This window comes from Heliangelus exortis, chromosome 1 (genome assembly GCF_036169615.1).
Source record: "Heliangelus exortis chromosome 1, bHelExo1.hap1, whole genome shotgun sequence".
NCBI classification, from domain to species: Eukaryota; Metazoa; Chordata; class Aves; order Apodiformes; family Trochilidae; genus Heliangelus; species Heliangelus exortis.
In genome coordinates this window covers 22,496,168-22,511,137 of record NC_092422.1, presented here as the reverse complement: position 1 = coordinate 22,511,137, position 14,970 = coordinate 22,496,168, and the positions used below count along the sequence as shown (strand labels likewise).

The 14,970-nt window shown below is 40.7% G+C and overlaps 1 protein-coding gene across 15 annotated transcripts in view; it reads left to right on the top strand.

Moving 5' to 3' along the window:
• STARD13 (StAR related lipid transfer domain containing 13) overlaps nucleotides 1–14,691 on the top strand; it is a 291,307-nt gene extending 276,616 nt beyond the window's left edge. For all 15 annotated transcript variants that reach the window (XM_071737404.1, XM_071737389.1, XM_071737360.1 and 12 more), the window contains 7 exons: nucleotides 748–946; nucleotides 4,064–4,271; nucleotides 5,332–5,446; nucleotides 6,210–6,431; nucleotides 8,382–8,599; nucleotides 11,247–11,423; nucleotides 11,787–14,691. In XM_071737404.1, coding sequence (XP_071593505.1) covers nucleotides 748–946; nucleotides 4,064–4,271; nucleotides 5,332–5,446; nucleotides 6,210–6,431; nucleotides 8,382–8,599; nucleotides 11,247–11,423; nucleotides 11,787–11,904 — 1,257 coding nt within the window. In that variant the 3' untranslated portion in view covers nucleotides 11,905–14,691. The remainder of the gene's footprint in view (nucleotides 1–747; nucleotides 947–4,063; nucleotides 4,272–5,331; nucleotides 5,447–6,209; nucleotides 6,432–8,381; nucleotides 8,600–11,246; nucleotides 11,424–11,786) is intronic.
• Nucleotides 14,692–14,970: the final 279 nt, after the last annotated feature.

Here is a 14,970-nt window from a genome sequence, read left to right as displayed (position 1 = left end):
GCACAGGAATTTGCTCCGGGGAAATTCCACTGATGAGAAGGATGGTAAAAGGGCAGCAGTGCCATGAAGGCACTTGCAGGCATCATTTAAAGAATTATCTCTTTCTTTAGAATAGAGAGCAAACAGGATAAAAATGTCTAAGTGACACTGCACAAGTAATCCCTCTGTGGCACCCATGTTTGAACTTCTGAACTGGGGTTTTCAGTGGGATTTTGGGGAACCATTAAAAGGAGAGACTGGGAAGAGGGAAAAATAATTTGGTCTCGGTTTAAATGTTCTACCAGGATGTACTAATCTTTTGCCACAGCATTTATAATTTAGCTGAGCATAATATTTTCTTCAAAATACATACCCAAACAAACATGAGGAACCAGATTCTCAGCTGGAGTAGATCAACAGCCCATCACCCAAGCCAAGCAAGCCACTGCTGATCTGTATCAGCTGAACATCTTGCTTAAACTCTTCAGGCAGCAGGGAAACCACATGCTTTCTGAACTCTCCCTCTAGGCTGGGATGCAGAGCAGCAAAATTATTAACTCTTTCAGTCCTGCTGTGAGAGCATGCACTTGCCTATGAGACTTTAGGCTAGTCAAGACTGTCACTTTTTCATGTTATTCTTGGCTAGAGGAAAGTATTCTTGGTCATGACTGAAGTCCCCCATAGCAGATGGTTTTGAATATGTATATATTTATGTAACCATTTAAGTAACTTTGTTTTTTTTTTTACTTCAACATCATGGCTTTTTAGGTGGGTCTGTTCCGAAAATCAGGAGTTAAATCCCGAATCCAGGCCCTTCGTCAGATGAATGAGAACTCCCCAGAAAATGTCAGCTATGAAGACCAGTCAGCATATGATGTGGCAGACATGGTAAAACAATTTTTCAGGGACTTGCCAGAACCTCTTCTCACAAGTAAACTAGGAGAGACCTTTCTACACATCTACCAATGTAAGTTCCAATATTTCTATTATAAACAATGTGAAAATATTATATATTGTATAATAATATATTGTAAATAATTTTGGTGTGTTAATAGTGGGTGGCTTTCTTTCTGCTCATCTCCAAGATGTGTGAAATACACTATTCAGATCTTGAGTCACATTGAAAATATTGGCCTCCCCATCAGAAAGAAGAAAAAAGGATAGAATATCATAGATGTAAAAAGTGTGAAGACTCATGTTTTTAATATATTTCTTTAAACTGTCTGTTTTGTGCAGACATCTCAATACAAGTGAGTGTTCTGGGCATGGAGAAGTGATACTTGGTCATGATAATATGAGCCTGTGCAGTCTTCTTCCTTACTGTGACTTGTTTATTTGCCTTTTTATTGTAGTCAATAAAAGGTACATGCATACAACAAAGTACTTTCATATACATCCTCATCTTCTAGGTAAAGATCTCGCAGAGAAAGAAATGAAAAAAACAAGCCAGAGGATTTCTTTTTTTCATTTCATGACAAGCAGTCTTTAGATGACTTTATCTCTTCTCCAGACTGAGGGAGAAATAAACAATGAGGAAAACACTGAAAAGACAGAGGAATTAAAGTTTTTTTCCTGACAGTGTCCATTATGAAGTCCAGTCATTCGGTACTCTGGCAGATACAGAAGAGCATACCCAGCTGTCCTAAGCCAAATAATTGGAAACACTAAAGAGAAGTGTCTGCTCTTTTCACTTGCAGACATTTCAGCTGCCAAAACAATAGAAAGCCATTTTTAAACATTGTATAATCCCATTGCTAAAGAATCTAAGCTACTTCCGTGCCTCCCTTTACTGTAAAAATCTGTCTGTGGCACATAGTCACTAATGTGTTTAACATCACAGTGTCTGTAGCTGGTAGAGAATTGCTGTGATCCTGCATGTGGGAGACAGCATCAAAATAGATTTAGTGGATTTAGTCATGCGTGATGTCTTGAGACAGAAATGAACTGAAACAGTTGGTGTCTAGCCCTGGACCATCATTTCCCCCTCTCCTTCTGCAGGCCTTGTCTGCCTACACACACACCAGCAAGCTTGTTCAGAAAAGCTGTGGAAATTCTGGGTGCTAATAAAACAGCAATTGCAATTGTTTCCATAGTGAAATGGCCAAGGAGAAGATTCTCTACTAGAAGGACATGTTCTACATGTCCTTAGAAACAAATCATCTTTAACCTATTGCTTGATGAGAAATGTGAATGTCTGAGCATGCTGTAGGAGGGCCTGCAAGTCAACTACTCCCTTGCCAAAGGAAGAGAGATGTGGCAGATGTCAATGTTTTGCCATTATTAGGTCTGTAGCCAGAAGGAATCCTCATCTCAAGGTCAGGAGCCTGGCATTAAGAGTCACGACAGCCAGAAGACATTGAAACATTGCTACCAGCCAGCAAAAAAAAAAAAAAAAAAAAATCCTATAAAAAGGGGCACAGGAAAACTCTAACCCTGCATGATACTGCAGTGGGAAGTCTGAAGCATTCTTTAGTCTGGTCAGAGGGGAAAAAATAGTGCCAAGAAAGATGTTCTTGAACTGCACCAGTACTTTAAAGGATTTCAGAAAGACTTGAGGATGGGTCTGTTTAAACCAAGAGGGGAACAGGAAAATATGGGCTCTGGAGACCAATGCTTGGATTAAGAATGAATAGCAGTGTTTTTTTGTTAATATGTGACCAACAACAAATACATTTTTCTGTTTTAGAAAGTATTGACAAAACTCCTTACACAGAAGTAAAAATTTTGAAAATTACTGGGATGCCAATTGTATTTCATAATATTTGCAGTTAAATAAATGTGTAGCTAGGAGTTTTTCTTCCTCTTTATCCTGTTTAAAAAATTATTAATGTGAAGTTAGGAAGGACTTTTTTTCCTCTTTTAGAATATTGACACAGGCTTTCTGATTTTTCTGTGACTTGCTGAACAACCTTTTCATATATCCAGAATGGTTTGATTTGCTGTTAACAGAGAGGAGTGGGGATGAGATGATTAGTGTAGAAGTCTGTACATCATAGCTTTGAAAATTTCCTTATTTTGCTTAATGTTTACCTATGACATGAAGAGCTGGCTGGTCTTCTCTGTGCATCAGACCCACCATCACTATAGTATGGATGAGGGAGTGCCAGGAAGCTACCTATGGAGCAAAGACTCATTGCATAGATTTAGCAAAGGTTCCTCTGACTCCTCAGAAAGCCCTGGCCTCTTGATGCTTCTAGAAAGTTGGAAGCATTGGGCTGTTTTCAGTTTGTCATTCATGTCTAAAAACTTCTAAAATAATATGTTGTACGAAGCTATCAAGCAGAGTTTAAAAGTTGGCTGTTCCCTCTACTGTAAATCTGCTTTTGTTCTATTCAACTGTATGGAGTGTTTGTAATACCCAGAGGAGGGCTCCAAGTTCAAACTGAGAAAACTTATGGTAGTTTAGAAATGAATCTGTCTGAGGCATTATTTTAGTATATCCATTATTTCATTAAACTCTTTTATAGTTTAGGACACAATTGTAAGTATTTTCCCAAAGCTTCCTTAAGACTTTTGATCTGTCTTCCCAGAAGACAAAAGAAGCCTGAAAAATGACATTTAAAGATATGAGTACTGACTCCTCCTCTCCCTTCATAAACTTTAAATGAAGTTCAGTCTCTTTCCTTGGGAACAGCCTTTCAAATTAACAGAGAAATGTCATACACTTGCTAGGTGAGCTGTGCTTGGTGGAGGAGCAAATCACAGAATCATTAAGGTTGGAAGAGACCTCTAAGATCACCAAGTCCAACCATCAAACTAACCACCACCATACCTGCAAGACCATGCCCTGAAGTCATGTCTACACGTTTTTTTTAACACCTCTGGGGATGGTGACTTCATCACCTCCCTGAGCATCCTGTTCCAATGCTTGACCACTCTCACAGTAAAGAAATTTTTCCTGCTATCCAGTCTAATTTTTTTCTAATATCAAATCACTTCTCTTCAACAACCAGCCAGTCTTCATCCCATTGTTTAATTCAGAAAGCCATTCCCCAGGTGTGAATGCCTGTGCTTACTCTTTTCTTCCTGACTTCTTTGTCTGATCTTCCACTGACCCCTCTGAACATCCCTTGTTTTCCCTCAGATGTCCCTAAGGAGCAGCGGCTGCAGGCGGTGCAGGCGGCCATCATGCTGATGTCTGATGAGAACCGGGAGGTTTTGCAGACCCTGCTGTGCTTCCTCAGTGATGTCACCTCTGTGGAAGAGAATCAGATGACTCCTATGAACATAGCTGTTTGTCTGGCCCCGTCCCTCTTCCATCTTAACATCGTGAAGAAGGAAAGCTCACCTAGGTAGGTTTCTTTACACTATAAATAGTCATGTTCTTCATACTGGAGAAGCTGTGGATGCCCTCTCCCTGGAAGTACTGAAGGCCAGGCTGGGTGGGCTTTGAGCATCCTGCTCTAGAGGGAGATGTCCTTGCCCACATAGAGGGGTGGGAACTAGATGATCTTGAAGCTCCTTTCCAATGCAAACCATTCTATGATACCACAAAATGTTGCTTTCGGTGTTTCTAAAGGTATGCAGGATAAAATTTCCTAAAGCATCTGCTTTCCAGCAAATGTTTTACAGGGCATGACTTCAGGAAGAGGGGAAAGCCCATGCTGCAGAGCCAGCAGCACAACTGCACATACACAGAGGTGTGTTTGCAAGCCCAGCAGGTGCTTCTAGCCCCCTGTTGGGAATATGGAGTGTCTGCTTTCCATGCAAAATTTCAGTGGGGTACTGTTGAGTTTTGCATGAGTGATGTCATCTTCATTGAAGGGAAAGGGCCTGATTTTGCTCTGGTTGAAGTCAAAGATTGACTGTATTTTGAAGGATTTTTAATACACAGATTTAGATTTTCAGTGTGTGTTTTTTCACACTGTATTTTCTGGATACATTCTGCCACTTGGATTATTGAGTTTATTTCAGCCCCCATTAAGATGGTGTGTAACAGGGTGAATATAGACTAAACAGGGCATAGATGTCCCTTCTGACTTTTGGGGCTTTCCTCCATCTGGTTCAGAGTACACTTAGATTGATGGTCATTCACATGTATCACCAGGATCTGAGTAAGCACATGAAGCAATAACAACATAAAACACTGTACATCACATCTGTTGGAAGTCCATTCCAAAATGTACAGCACCTGAAGCAGGATATACATCATCTTTCCTGTTTTTACCTTTGGTTCAACAATATTTTAGGTAAACATTTTTCCTTCTAAAAAGGCCCAACAGTCTGAGCTCAAATAGAAAAGTAAAAGGTAGGCTTTTCTTTGTGCTGCTTTAAACATCCTGGTGCTGTTTGTTTGCTTTCATATTAAAAAGACTCAGCTCTTTTTACCTGAGACACTGAATTCAATTACAGAGTAATACAGAAAAAATATGCAACAGGGAAGCCAGATCAGAAGGACCTCAGTGAAAACCTGGCAGCTACTCAGGGACTTGCTCACATGATAATGGAATGCAACAAACTTTTTGAGGTAAGTGAGAGACTCAAACAGCATTATTCATGGCCACATCGTGCAGAATCCTTTGAAGTATTTTTGTTTACACTTACATTTTCTGTCTTGTATTAGCTCAGAGACTGATGGTCCCTCACTTATTTGTAAACTTGCTCAACCTAAAGTTTGTTTATCTCATTTCTTTATGAATGTTCTCTTCTAGCATTCAAATATACCACTACTAAATATGCAAGGTAATTGCTCTATGGCAGTTTTCAACCCAAATTATTGAATTAGGAAATTCCAGTCTAATTAAAATAAAAATTGCCTGGTTTAACATTTCATACTATTATAATAATTTTAGCACCTCAGTTAAAACTTTTCATATAAGAAAGAAGAGTTGATACACTTTATTTCCATGTGTCTTGCAATAAAGTTAATATTGCATAGGGAGATGCAGTCTCCCTGCATCTTTCACTGCAGGTGCAGGAGAGAGAATGCTCCTACCTCCCTTCCCCAACATTTCTAAAGGGCAGAGGAGTAACATGGTGTGTTGGCATGCAGCTGATCAGTCTAATTTTGTTCTGCATGAGCAGTGCTATTCTGAGCTATGAACAGTTTCATTATACTGCTCTTATGTCTCTTCTTATGTTAGAAGATGGAAATAGGTATCCATTTTACAGAGCATAGGCTCATTGCAATTGGATGTCAAATGGTCCATCAGCCTGGAAACACATTGCCTTCAGGAAAAGTTCTCAGCAGGAGTTTTTCCCTATGTGTTTCCCTCTCTTTTGTTGCACAGGTTCCACACGAGATGGTCACCCAGTCCCGAAACTCCTATGTTGATGCAGAAGTGCATTCTCCCACCCTAGATGAGCTGGGGAAACAAGCAGACGAGGAAGGAGGCAGCTATCAGATGTACCTGGAAAGTCTCATGCAGAATCTCCAGAAAGAAGCAAAAGAGAAATTCAAAGGATGGGTCACGTGTTCCAGTATGGAGAACACGGAACTTGCCTACAAAAAGGTAATTTGAGGAGATGTGGCAGAAGCAGTAAAGAAACCAAAACACAATACAGCCTAACTGTGGGACACCCTGACTTGCTTCATGACTAAATACATACCCTTCTGTCTGGTGAGGAACACTGTTATTTATTTTATTTTTACAAGACTACTAAAAGCAGTTAAAAACATAATATGATAGTGATTAAAGTATGACATTCCAGAACAAGTCACACAAAGCAATCTAAGGTCTCCAAAATTGAAAAAGTGTTGCAGCAAGCAACACAACCAGAGTGTGAGCTGAGACTTTAAACAGATATCATCACATGGGTAAGTTCTTTAACTGGGAAAGAGGCAGAATTTCTGACAGTCTCCTCTTGTTTGCCAGCAGTTTGGAGAACACAACCAGAACATATATATTAAAAGATCTATTTAGGTTCCCACTGCTTTACTTAGCCAGGATAACCAAATGGCCAGTTCTAGACCTGATCCTCTTGTCCTTGTTTCCAGTGGATTTTTGATACCTGCAACTTTTATAAAAAATTCTGAAGTTGTTTCATGCTCCATCACTTCTGCAGGGAAAGCCAGATGTCTGCAGCCAGAAGGAGGGTGCTGCAGGGTCCCTGTAGACAGTGGAAGTTCAGGCCTGCTGGAAATGCAATGGCAAAAGAGTTTTCTGCAAACCAGCAGCAGCCACTGAGAGGAGGGGATGGATTAGGGGTGGGTGATACTAGTTAGGGGAAGGGCACTGGGAGGAATATGGGATCCAGACAGTGAGGGGGCAGGGGCTCTTAGGCAGCATTTTTCCTATTTATGCAGTTGCACCCCCTCTCTTAGGGCAAAGAAATCATGGTTACTCTGTTTTGTAACCACCTTCTGTGAGTGACCCCTCAAGGAAGGAATTGTAGGAGGCTGGGGAGGGAGTAACAGGGCTCAGGTGGGAGTAGGATGGTGGGAGAAGGGAGGAAATGAACAAGGGCATGCACAGGACTGAGACTGCAGAGGGGACTGGGAGCCCCTGGGGGGCTCCAGGGCAGGAGGAACAGAGACCTGAGAGCTTTGGGAAGAAGCAATTATAACAACATAAAATAATTTGGGGTGGAAGATGCTTTTCTGGGGACACAATTCTGGTTCTGTGGGAGGTGCTGGAGGTTTCTGCAGTGTTAGTGTTGGTGTGTGAGGAGGCCAGGGTAGGAAGGGGTTAGAAAAGCAGGGCTTGCAAGATCCAGTTAATGTGTTTGCTGCCTGAAATATGGCAGCCCTAAAACCATGCAGAAATGCTGTATGCATGGAATTTAGGATATACATCTTTTAAGTAGCCTTGTACTTTCCACTCCTCTTACTGCACACTGTGGAGGTGTAGCAAGTAACATGAGCCATGGGATAGGAGTTATCAAGCAGTTTGCATGTTCCTTCTTTGAAAGGCATTTTCCCAATGCTTCCCCTGTGGCTATTTTGAGGAACAAACATCTGTGTATCTGACACATAAGTGAATCAACATGTGTACTGCTCTTCCACCAATTAACCAGGAGAGTTAATTGACCCTCTGTCACAGCTAGACTCAGATTGCCCAAGGTGGTATCTTTATTTCAGCCCATGGTTTCAGTCTGTCCCTTCAGCTGTTTTTACTTCTACACAGACATCCTGCATTACAGACAGGATGCTTGGGGTTGAAGTAGTGTCTGTCACACTAGAAGTAATACAACAGCTCCACTGACACTATGGGAAATGGTCCAGAAATACACTGGTTGGAGAGCAGAAGTAATGTATCACTTCAGTTTTCCATCCAGGGCTAGTATGACTGTTTTCACACACAGAAGAGCAGCAGCAACAATAGTTGTAATGACTGGCACAGAAATATGAATGCTTTTAAGCTGAAGCCAGATATCCATACCAAGATTTTGTCCTCAGTTACCCTCTGTTGTATATATGCATATAGACCGTGGTGTTTTATGTTCTTTGTTACTTACTCCAGGTTGGGGATGGGAACCCCCTGAGGCTTTGGAAAGCCTCGGTTGAAGTTGAAGCTCCCCCATCAGTTGTTCTGAACAGAGTGCTGAGGGAACGTCACCTCTGGGATGAGGACTTCTTGCAGTGGAAGGTGGTGGAGAGCCTGGACAAGCAGACAGAAGTTTATCAGTATGTTTTGAATAGCATGGCTCCTCATCCAGTCCGAGATTTTGTTGTTCTAAGGTAAGCTCAGGGCAGTTCCCCAGTAGCTTTGCTTCCTGAGATACATGCAAGGAAGATCTGGCCTTATCTCAGCTTTTGCATCTGTATTATTGTACTTTGAGAACTTTACTGGGCAGCAGTGTTGATTCCTCAAACTGAATTAAAATTGTACATCTAGAGCATGCTGACCTTTTCTCTGATGTAATTTGAGCAGTACGTACTCCCGAGGCCATAAATATAATTTGTTTCTTAGAACAGATGTCTGATAATAGCTGCTGTTCTCTCTTAGCTTTGTTTGTTGTCAAAACAGTGGAAATGGAACCCAACTGCTTTTTTACACTGCTTTTGCTCTTCTCTGGGGAATGTTTGATGTTTAGGAGGCAAATGTTTAGTAGAGAAGATAGTGATGCTTTTAAGCTAAGATTGTTACGCGGTGTCTATGTAAGTTGTTATTTTATCTTTACAGTTGGAGAAATGCTAACCCATAAAAATCCTAGTGTAGAAATGAACAGAAAGAGGGAGCAGTTATCTATTCTGATGGCCTTTCAGGGGATGACATCTCTCAAATGTGTATCTGTGTATCAATACTCTAAATTCAGGCCCAGTTTTGCCATTGTCTGTCTGCCCATAAGAACAGGTGAAAAATTCCTCTATGCACTTTCTGCCTTTGAAATCCTGTCTCCTTGCTTGCCAGGAGCTATTGTGGAGCTGCTGACATATTTCACTTACAGGGTCAGTCCTACAGTTATTTATTCCAATTTGGTTTTGTGCATTCCTGTTCTTGGTCTCTGCTGTCTTTGAATGAAATGATGTGACAGAGAAATACTAAGCAGTTTTGACAAAGGGAATAGTCCCAGGAGTCAGAATTGTATTAGTGGGAACAAAGACTGAAGGAAAAAGATGAGACCAATAAAAAATAATTAATAATACACACCTTTTATGAACTTCTGTATTATCCTAGAGAATAGTAACACGAAGATATTGTCAGTATAAGGGATGAGTTATTGGAACTTTTAGAGGAAGATTTAAAAAGTATTTTCTGTAAGTTCTTTATAATACTAAAATAGCAGTCCTCCCACTACTTGAATTCTTTTGTCTTCCCACAGTATACTGGGATAAATTAATAATTTAATGATAAATTTTCTTATATAATATTATGGACTTAAAGGAGTAATAAATCTGGCTCTCTGCATAGCAGCAAAAAGATTTCCTGGGAGAGGTAGGGAAGTTTTGATGGTCATAATTCTGTCCTGCTATTTGCCACTTAGTCCAGTATTAGGTTTCATGGTGGTTTATGTTCTTTAAAGACCTGCTGTGCAGTCACATCACTTAAAGGAAAATCTTGCCACTGAGTTCTCATTCTTTTCAGTAACCCAGGCGGAATAACCCCCAAGGATTGAAATACATATCATAAAACAGAATCCTGGTGGGTTTTTAAGGGTTGAAAACAGCCGTCAGGCAGATCTGTCAGATTATGTTGTTTATCTCTTTTGATTTATAGCATTAAGTCTAGAGCAAGGTTAACCAGCAATGTTGCAGTTAATTTGATACCTTATGATTGGCGGGAAGTGAACAGTGAAATTATAATTCACCTCTGGGGACATGAAATAATATATTTTAACAGACAGCAATTTTCCCCTTCCTAATCAAACTTTTGGCTGTGAATAGATAAACTTAGATGTTCTTTTTTTTTTTTTCTTTTTTTCAATTTGCCAGTCATAACAAGGGTATTAAACTCCCTTGAGAAGGTTCTAATGGTAAGAATACAGAGGTGTTATTTTATACTCCTGGGATCTGATGCAGCTTTCAGCTGCCCTACAGAAACATCACTTTTAATTCAAGATTCCTCGAACATTTAATGTCCACTAAGTATCACAGCATCTCTGAGTTAGCTGTTATGCTCATTTTACCTACTGTAAGACATTTAGAGAAGTAGAAAAATTGGCCTAAATCTGTACAACTGGGAAGAGGCATCATAACTCTTCCGTGGTCTCTGGGATTCATGTTTTTCTACTTCACAAATGGCCCAAGTCGGTGCCATGTAGTTACCAAAATGATATGGTCACATCTAAGTACCACACTTGTGCAAGCATTCACAGATCTGAGGTTAAGTATTAAAATTTAGGTCTCCTGAATTTGGTGGTTTTCCACTTTCTGCAGCACGTAAGGGAGGCTAAAAACATGGGAGAGGGGAAAAAATGAAAGGAAATTCTGTTTTATTACCCTTGAAGCGTGTTCTGGCAGTTCCAAAAGTCAGTGTGGGTAGTAGTGAGGATTTCTGCTGTGCTAAACCATATTTGTGCTTCCATAACTCTGCATGGATGTAAAGTGGCAAGTCAGCCTTTGCTGGGTGGCTGATGCTCACTTTATCTCCTTTCCAGAGCTTTTGTTTGTCTGTCTGCAGAAGGTGTAACATGCCCTGTAATGCTTCTGTGTAAAAACAAACTTTTCCAGCTGGAGCCTGCAGCAATTTAAATGTGTGGCCATTCCTCATCGTGGTCACACTTCACACTGGGGAACACAAAACTTCTCCAGGGACTTCTAGGGCAGTCAAGTGGCATTGCTGGCAACAAGGATAGGCAGACAAGCAAACTGTAGCTTTGATTCTTACTCATGTGCCCCAAAGTTTCATCATTAAAGTGGTTCCATCTTGAATGTGTTGCTACAGGACATGGAGGACAGATTTGCCAAAGGGGATGTGCATGCTGGTGGCCATCTCTGTGGAACATGAAGAGGCTCCTCTTATGGGAGCTGTGCGAGCAATCGTGATGGACTCTCAGTACTTGATAGAGCCATGTGGCTCAGGAAAAGCCAGGCTCACCCACATCTGCAGAATTGACCTAAAGTAAGTATCCCACCTGCAAAAAGCAAATGTCCACACAGCAGCTCAGAAACATCAAGTTCAGGGAGGGGAAGTGTTTGGCACAAAGTCAATCTGGCTTTGCTGCTTTGTAGTCTTCCTTCAGTCTTTTCTATCCACTAGGCTCACTTCTTTGCTCAGCATCTACTGCTGCTATGATGTGATCATAAAAATAAAATCTTCTTATTTTATTACTTCAAGGGAGAGCTTCAGAGCAGGCTTACAATGACAAGTATTTGAAGTGCCCACCACCTCTGTGGGCAGTGTGGAAGCATGGCAAGCTCATTCCTGCAGGGCGTGTTACTTGAGTATTTGAGTTTCTCAATAATTCTCTTTCCATTTCTTCAGAGGGCATTCCCCAGAGTGGTACAACAAAGGCTTTGGACATCTGTGTGCAGCAGAAGTTGCCAGGATCAGAAACTCATTTCAGCCTCTGATTGCTGAGGGACCAGAAACAAAAATCTGAGGAAGTGTTCCTGAGAGCATGTGAGCATAAATCAGGGTCTGGCAGGGAATAGGAATACTGAAAGCGAAGTTTTTATTTAAGCTGGAGAAATCTGACCAGACCTGGGTTTGTACAAAGGTGAAACAGGAATTTTATAGGAAAGTTCTTTTATTGTGGAGACTTCACCTCCCCCTGCCACATCCCTTCTGTATTAATTTCAGTTATCGAGGTAAAACATTTCTTCAGAGAGCTTTTATCATTATTACTTTAAAATCAGACTATTGCCATTACTTTTGTGTTACATAACTGGTATTTAAAGGCTTCTAAGAAGCATATTTTAATTGTAAATATATTATGTACAGTATGTATATATTTATCTATATTATATCTATATATATGTATATGTATAAATTAATTATTTTGTATATAACTCAGTGCAAATCACTTGCATCAGTTGGACCTTAAATGACTCTGTCACTTGTTCCTTAGTGTGTCACTGCTCCATAAGCTGTGTTTGCTGTTATCACAGGGCTCTGGGCATCATCTGTGTGATAACAGGAACGCCTGTTCTCAAAGATGTGTCATGTTTGTGTATGCTGTGAGAAGGTACCTAGAAATAGATGTAGGAAGAATCAGAAGTCCTAAGGAGGAGGAAGGCTACTGTATGGTTAAAAATGAGTGGGTCAGTTTCACCAAAAAAACACGTGGAAATGTAACTGAGAGAGGCATTTTGAAGACCATTTATATTCAGCTGCAGAAAGTTTGTGACTGTTAATACAAGGTGTTGAAAACTTACCTGTTGCCTTAATTAATGGTATATCTGCTGCTTGAGAACCTGGCTGTGTGCAGTGTTCAAAGCACCCTTGGAGAGTAGAGGATAATGCTGTGTGTGCTGAGGTGTCTGAAATCAGGCTGGTCAGTTATTCAGCCCTAAATCTGGGGTTTTAGCATTTTGTCTAGGTTCTGAGTCAGTGTCTCTGTGTTGTTCTTTCCTTCTCCCATAGACATGGCTAATTGTTAAGGAGCTCCAAAGCAGATTTTCCACATCCAGTGGACACAAAGATATGCAGATGAATACCATGCCTTTTAATATTCTTACTATACAAATAACTAAACGTTTTTTAAGCTTTTAAGCACAACATGGAGATTTAAAAGAATAAATGCAGACTATGCTTGGAAAGATTGCTTTTTATAGTAACAGCAAGCATTTTCATATTATATTGCACTGATCTGCATGATTCTGCCTCTATAGGCATTCGTGGGAGCAGGATTAGCCCCTGACTATGAGGAGTAGGAACCATTAAAGCCTATTATATCATTTCATTTTCAGGGACCTATTATTTTGCTAATGGAAGAATGCTTTAAAAGTAATAATAATAATAATAATTTCTTGATGTTACCTTTGAGGCAGGGTTCTGTTTTGTTTTTAACTAACCTATGACCAAAAGTGATATTACATCTAGGATTCAATAAGAATGTACAAGCCTGTTAATACTGTTCTTCATTAACCACATTTGTTCACTTTGACTTTATTTATTGCTGCATAAACCAGCTGAGTCATTCATAGCCAGTCTTTCAGCTCAGTCCTTCCAACAAAATCCACTAAGATTTAGTGTGAGGTCACACATCCTACACCAAGCTACACAAATCAGGTTTTGTGCCCTGATTCAGAAGACAGGGAAGTCTCATCAAAGCCAGTGCTTTGAACCTACCCTAGGTATGGGAGCTATGGGGTGGGTGGATACAGCTGTGGGTCCTTGCTTGCTGCTAAAGTATGGTCCCTCATGCACATACAGAAGGTCTGGGGGTGTAGGACAGCCCTGTAATCTGAGAAAGCAATCTTGTGAGAGCTTGGGGAGGACAGGGGCAGGATGACCCAGCACAGTGTCCCCATGGAGCAGCAGGACCCTAAAAAAGTCACTGTCATCTTCTGCCATCAGCTGCTCCACCCGTGTTTTACTGTGCAGCTCATAGGGTCAGGGAGGTTGGCTGCCCAGGAGCTCCTGCCAAGGGTTTCTGCCAACAACAGTAATAACACACTCCTGTGTGTTATTAAGTCTTAAAGACAGGGGAGTGCTCACACCCTTGCATGGTGTGTTGAGGTCTGGCAGCCACCACCACTGCCCAGCTCCATCCTTCCAGGGAGCAAGCAGGGCCTTGTGAGCTGGCAGGGCACAACTGGTCCCCTGGTCCCCTCTGGTCCCAGTGAGACTGCCACCCCAGAGAGCAGCATCTCCTCCCCAGATGCCCATAGCCACAGCAGCAGGTTTCTCACTGGCTCTTTTCCAAAACAAGAGCAATTAAAGCACTTCTGCTACATTAGTTTGCATAAATTAATACAATAGTGCCTCAGTGTTAGTGGGTTAGTGCAGAATTTCTGGCCCTGGGAATGGCAATTACCTGACAATAAATAATTTCTTTAGGAAATGAAGGGAAAACCTCGACAGTGGTTTTATCCTGTCTGACAAGGCATCAAACAGCTGGAAGAGGCTCTGTGCCACTTGCTGCTGTAAGCAGGGTAGGTTCTCCTCCTACCCTTGCAGAAGCTCTGTAATGTGCTTCTGACATCTCTAAGCCATGTATCAATGAAATAAGATCTTTTTTTAATGCACATTATGCTGAGTCTACCATTCAGTTACCACAGTATTTTGTATTGTTACATTTCTATTGAGAGTACATTATGATAATTGCATTTTTAAATGTTATACTCATATCAATACCTCATATTTTTACCTCATCTGTTGGTATCAGTCATTAGTTGTAAATAAATAATTGCAGAGCTGAATAAATTTACATATACTAAAAAAATCACATTTCTTTTGTGGGCTCATTTCATCCATTGGCACAAGAAACACAGTCCATTTAAGCCCTTGTTCTCTTTATTGCAGCCTTCTGTGTACTAAACTGTTCTGGTATGGGATTTCAATAATGATTTTAGGCTCAAAATGGTATTGTTGTCTGCTATCTTACAGTGTTCTTAAACGTACAAGAGCTTTATGTCCAAGATTACATTTTTACAAGAAGCTTGAGCTAGAATGGCTGGTAAACACATTCAACAGGGTCCAGGTTTCTGACTCTCACTGAATT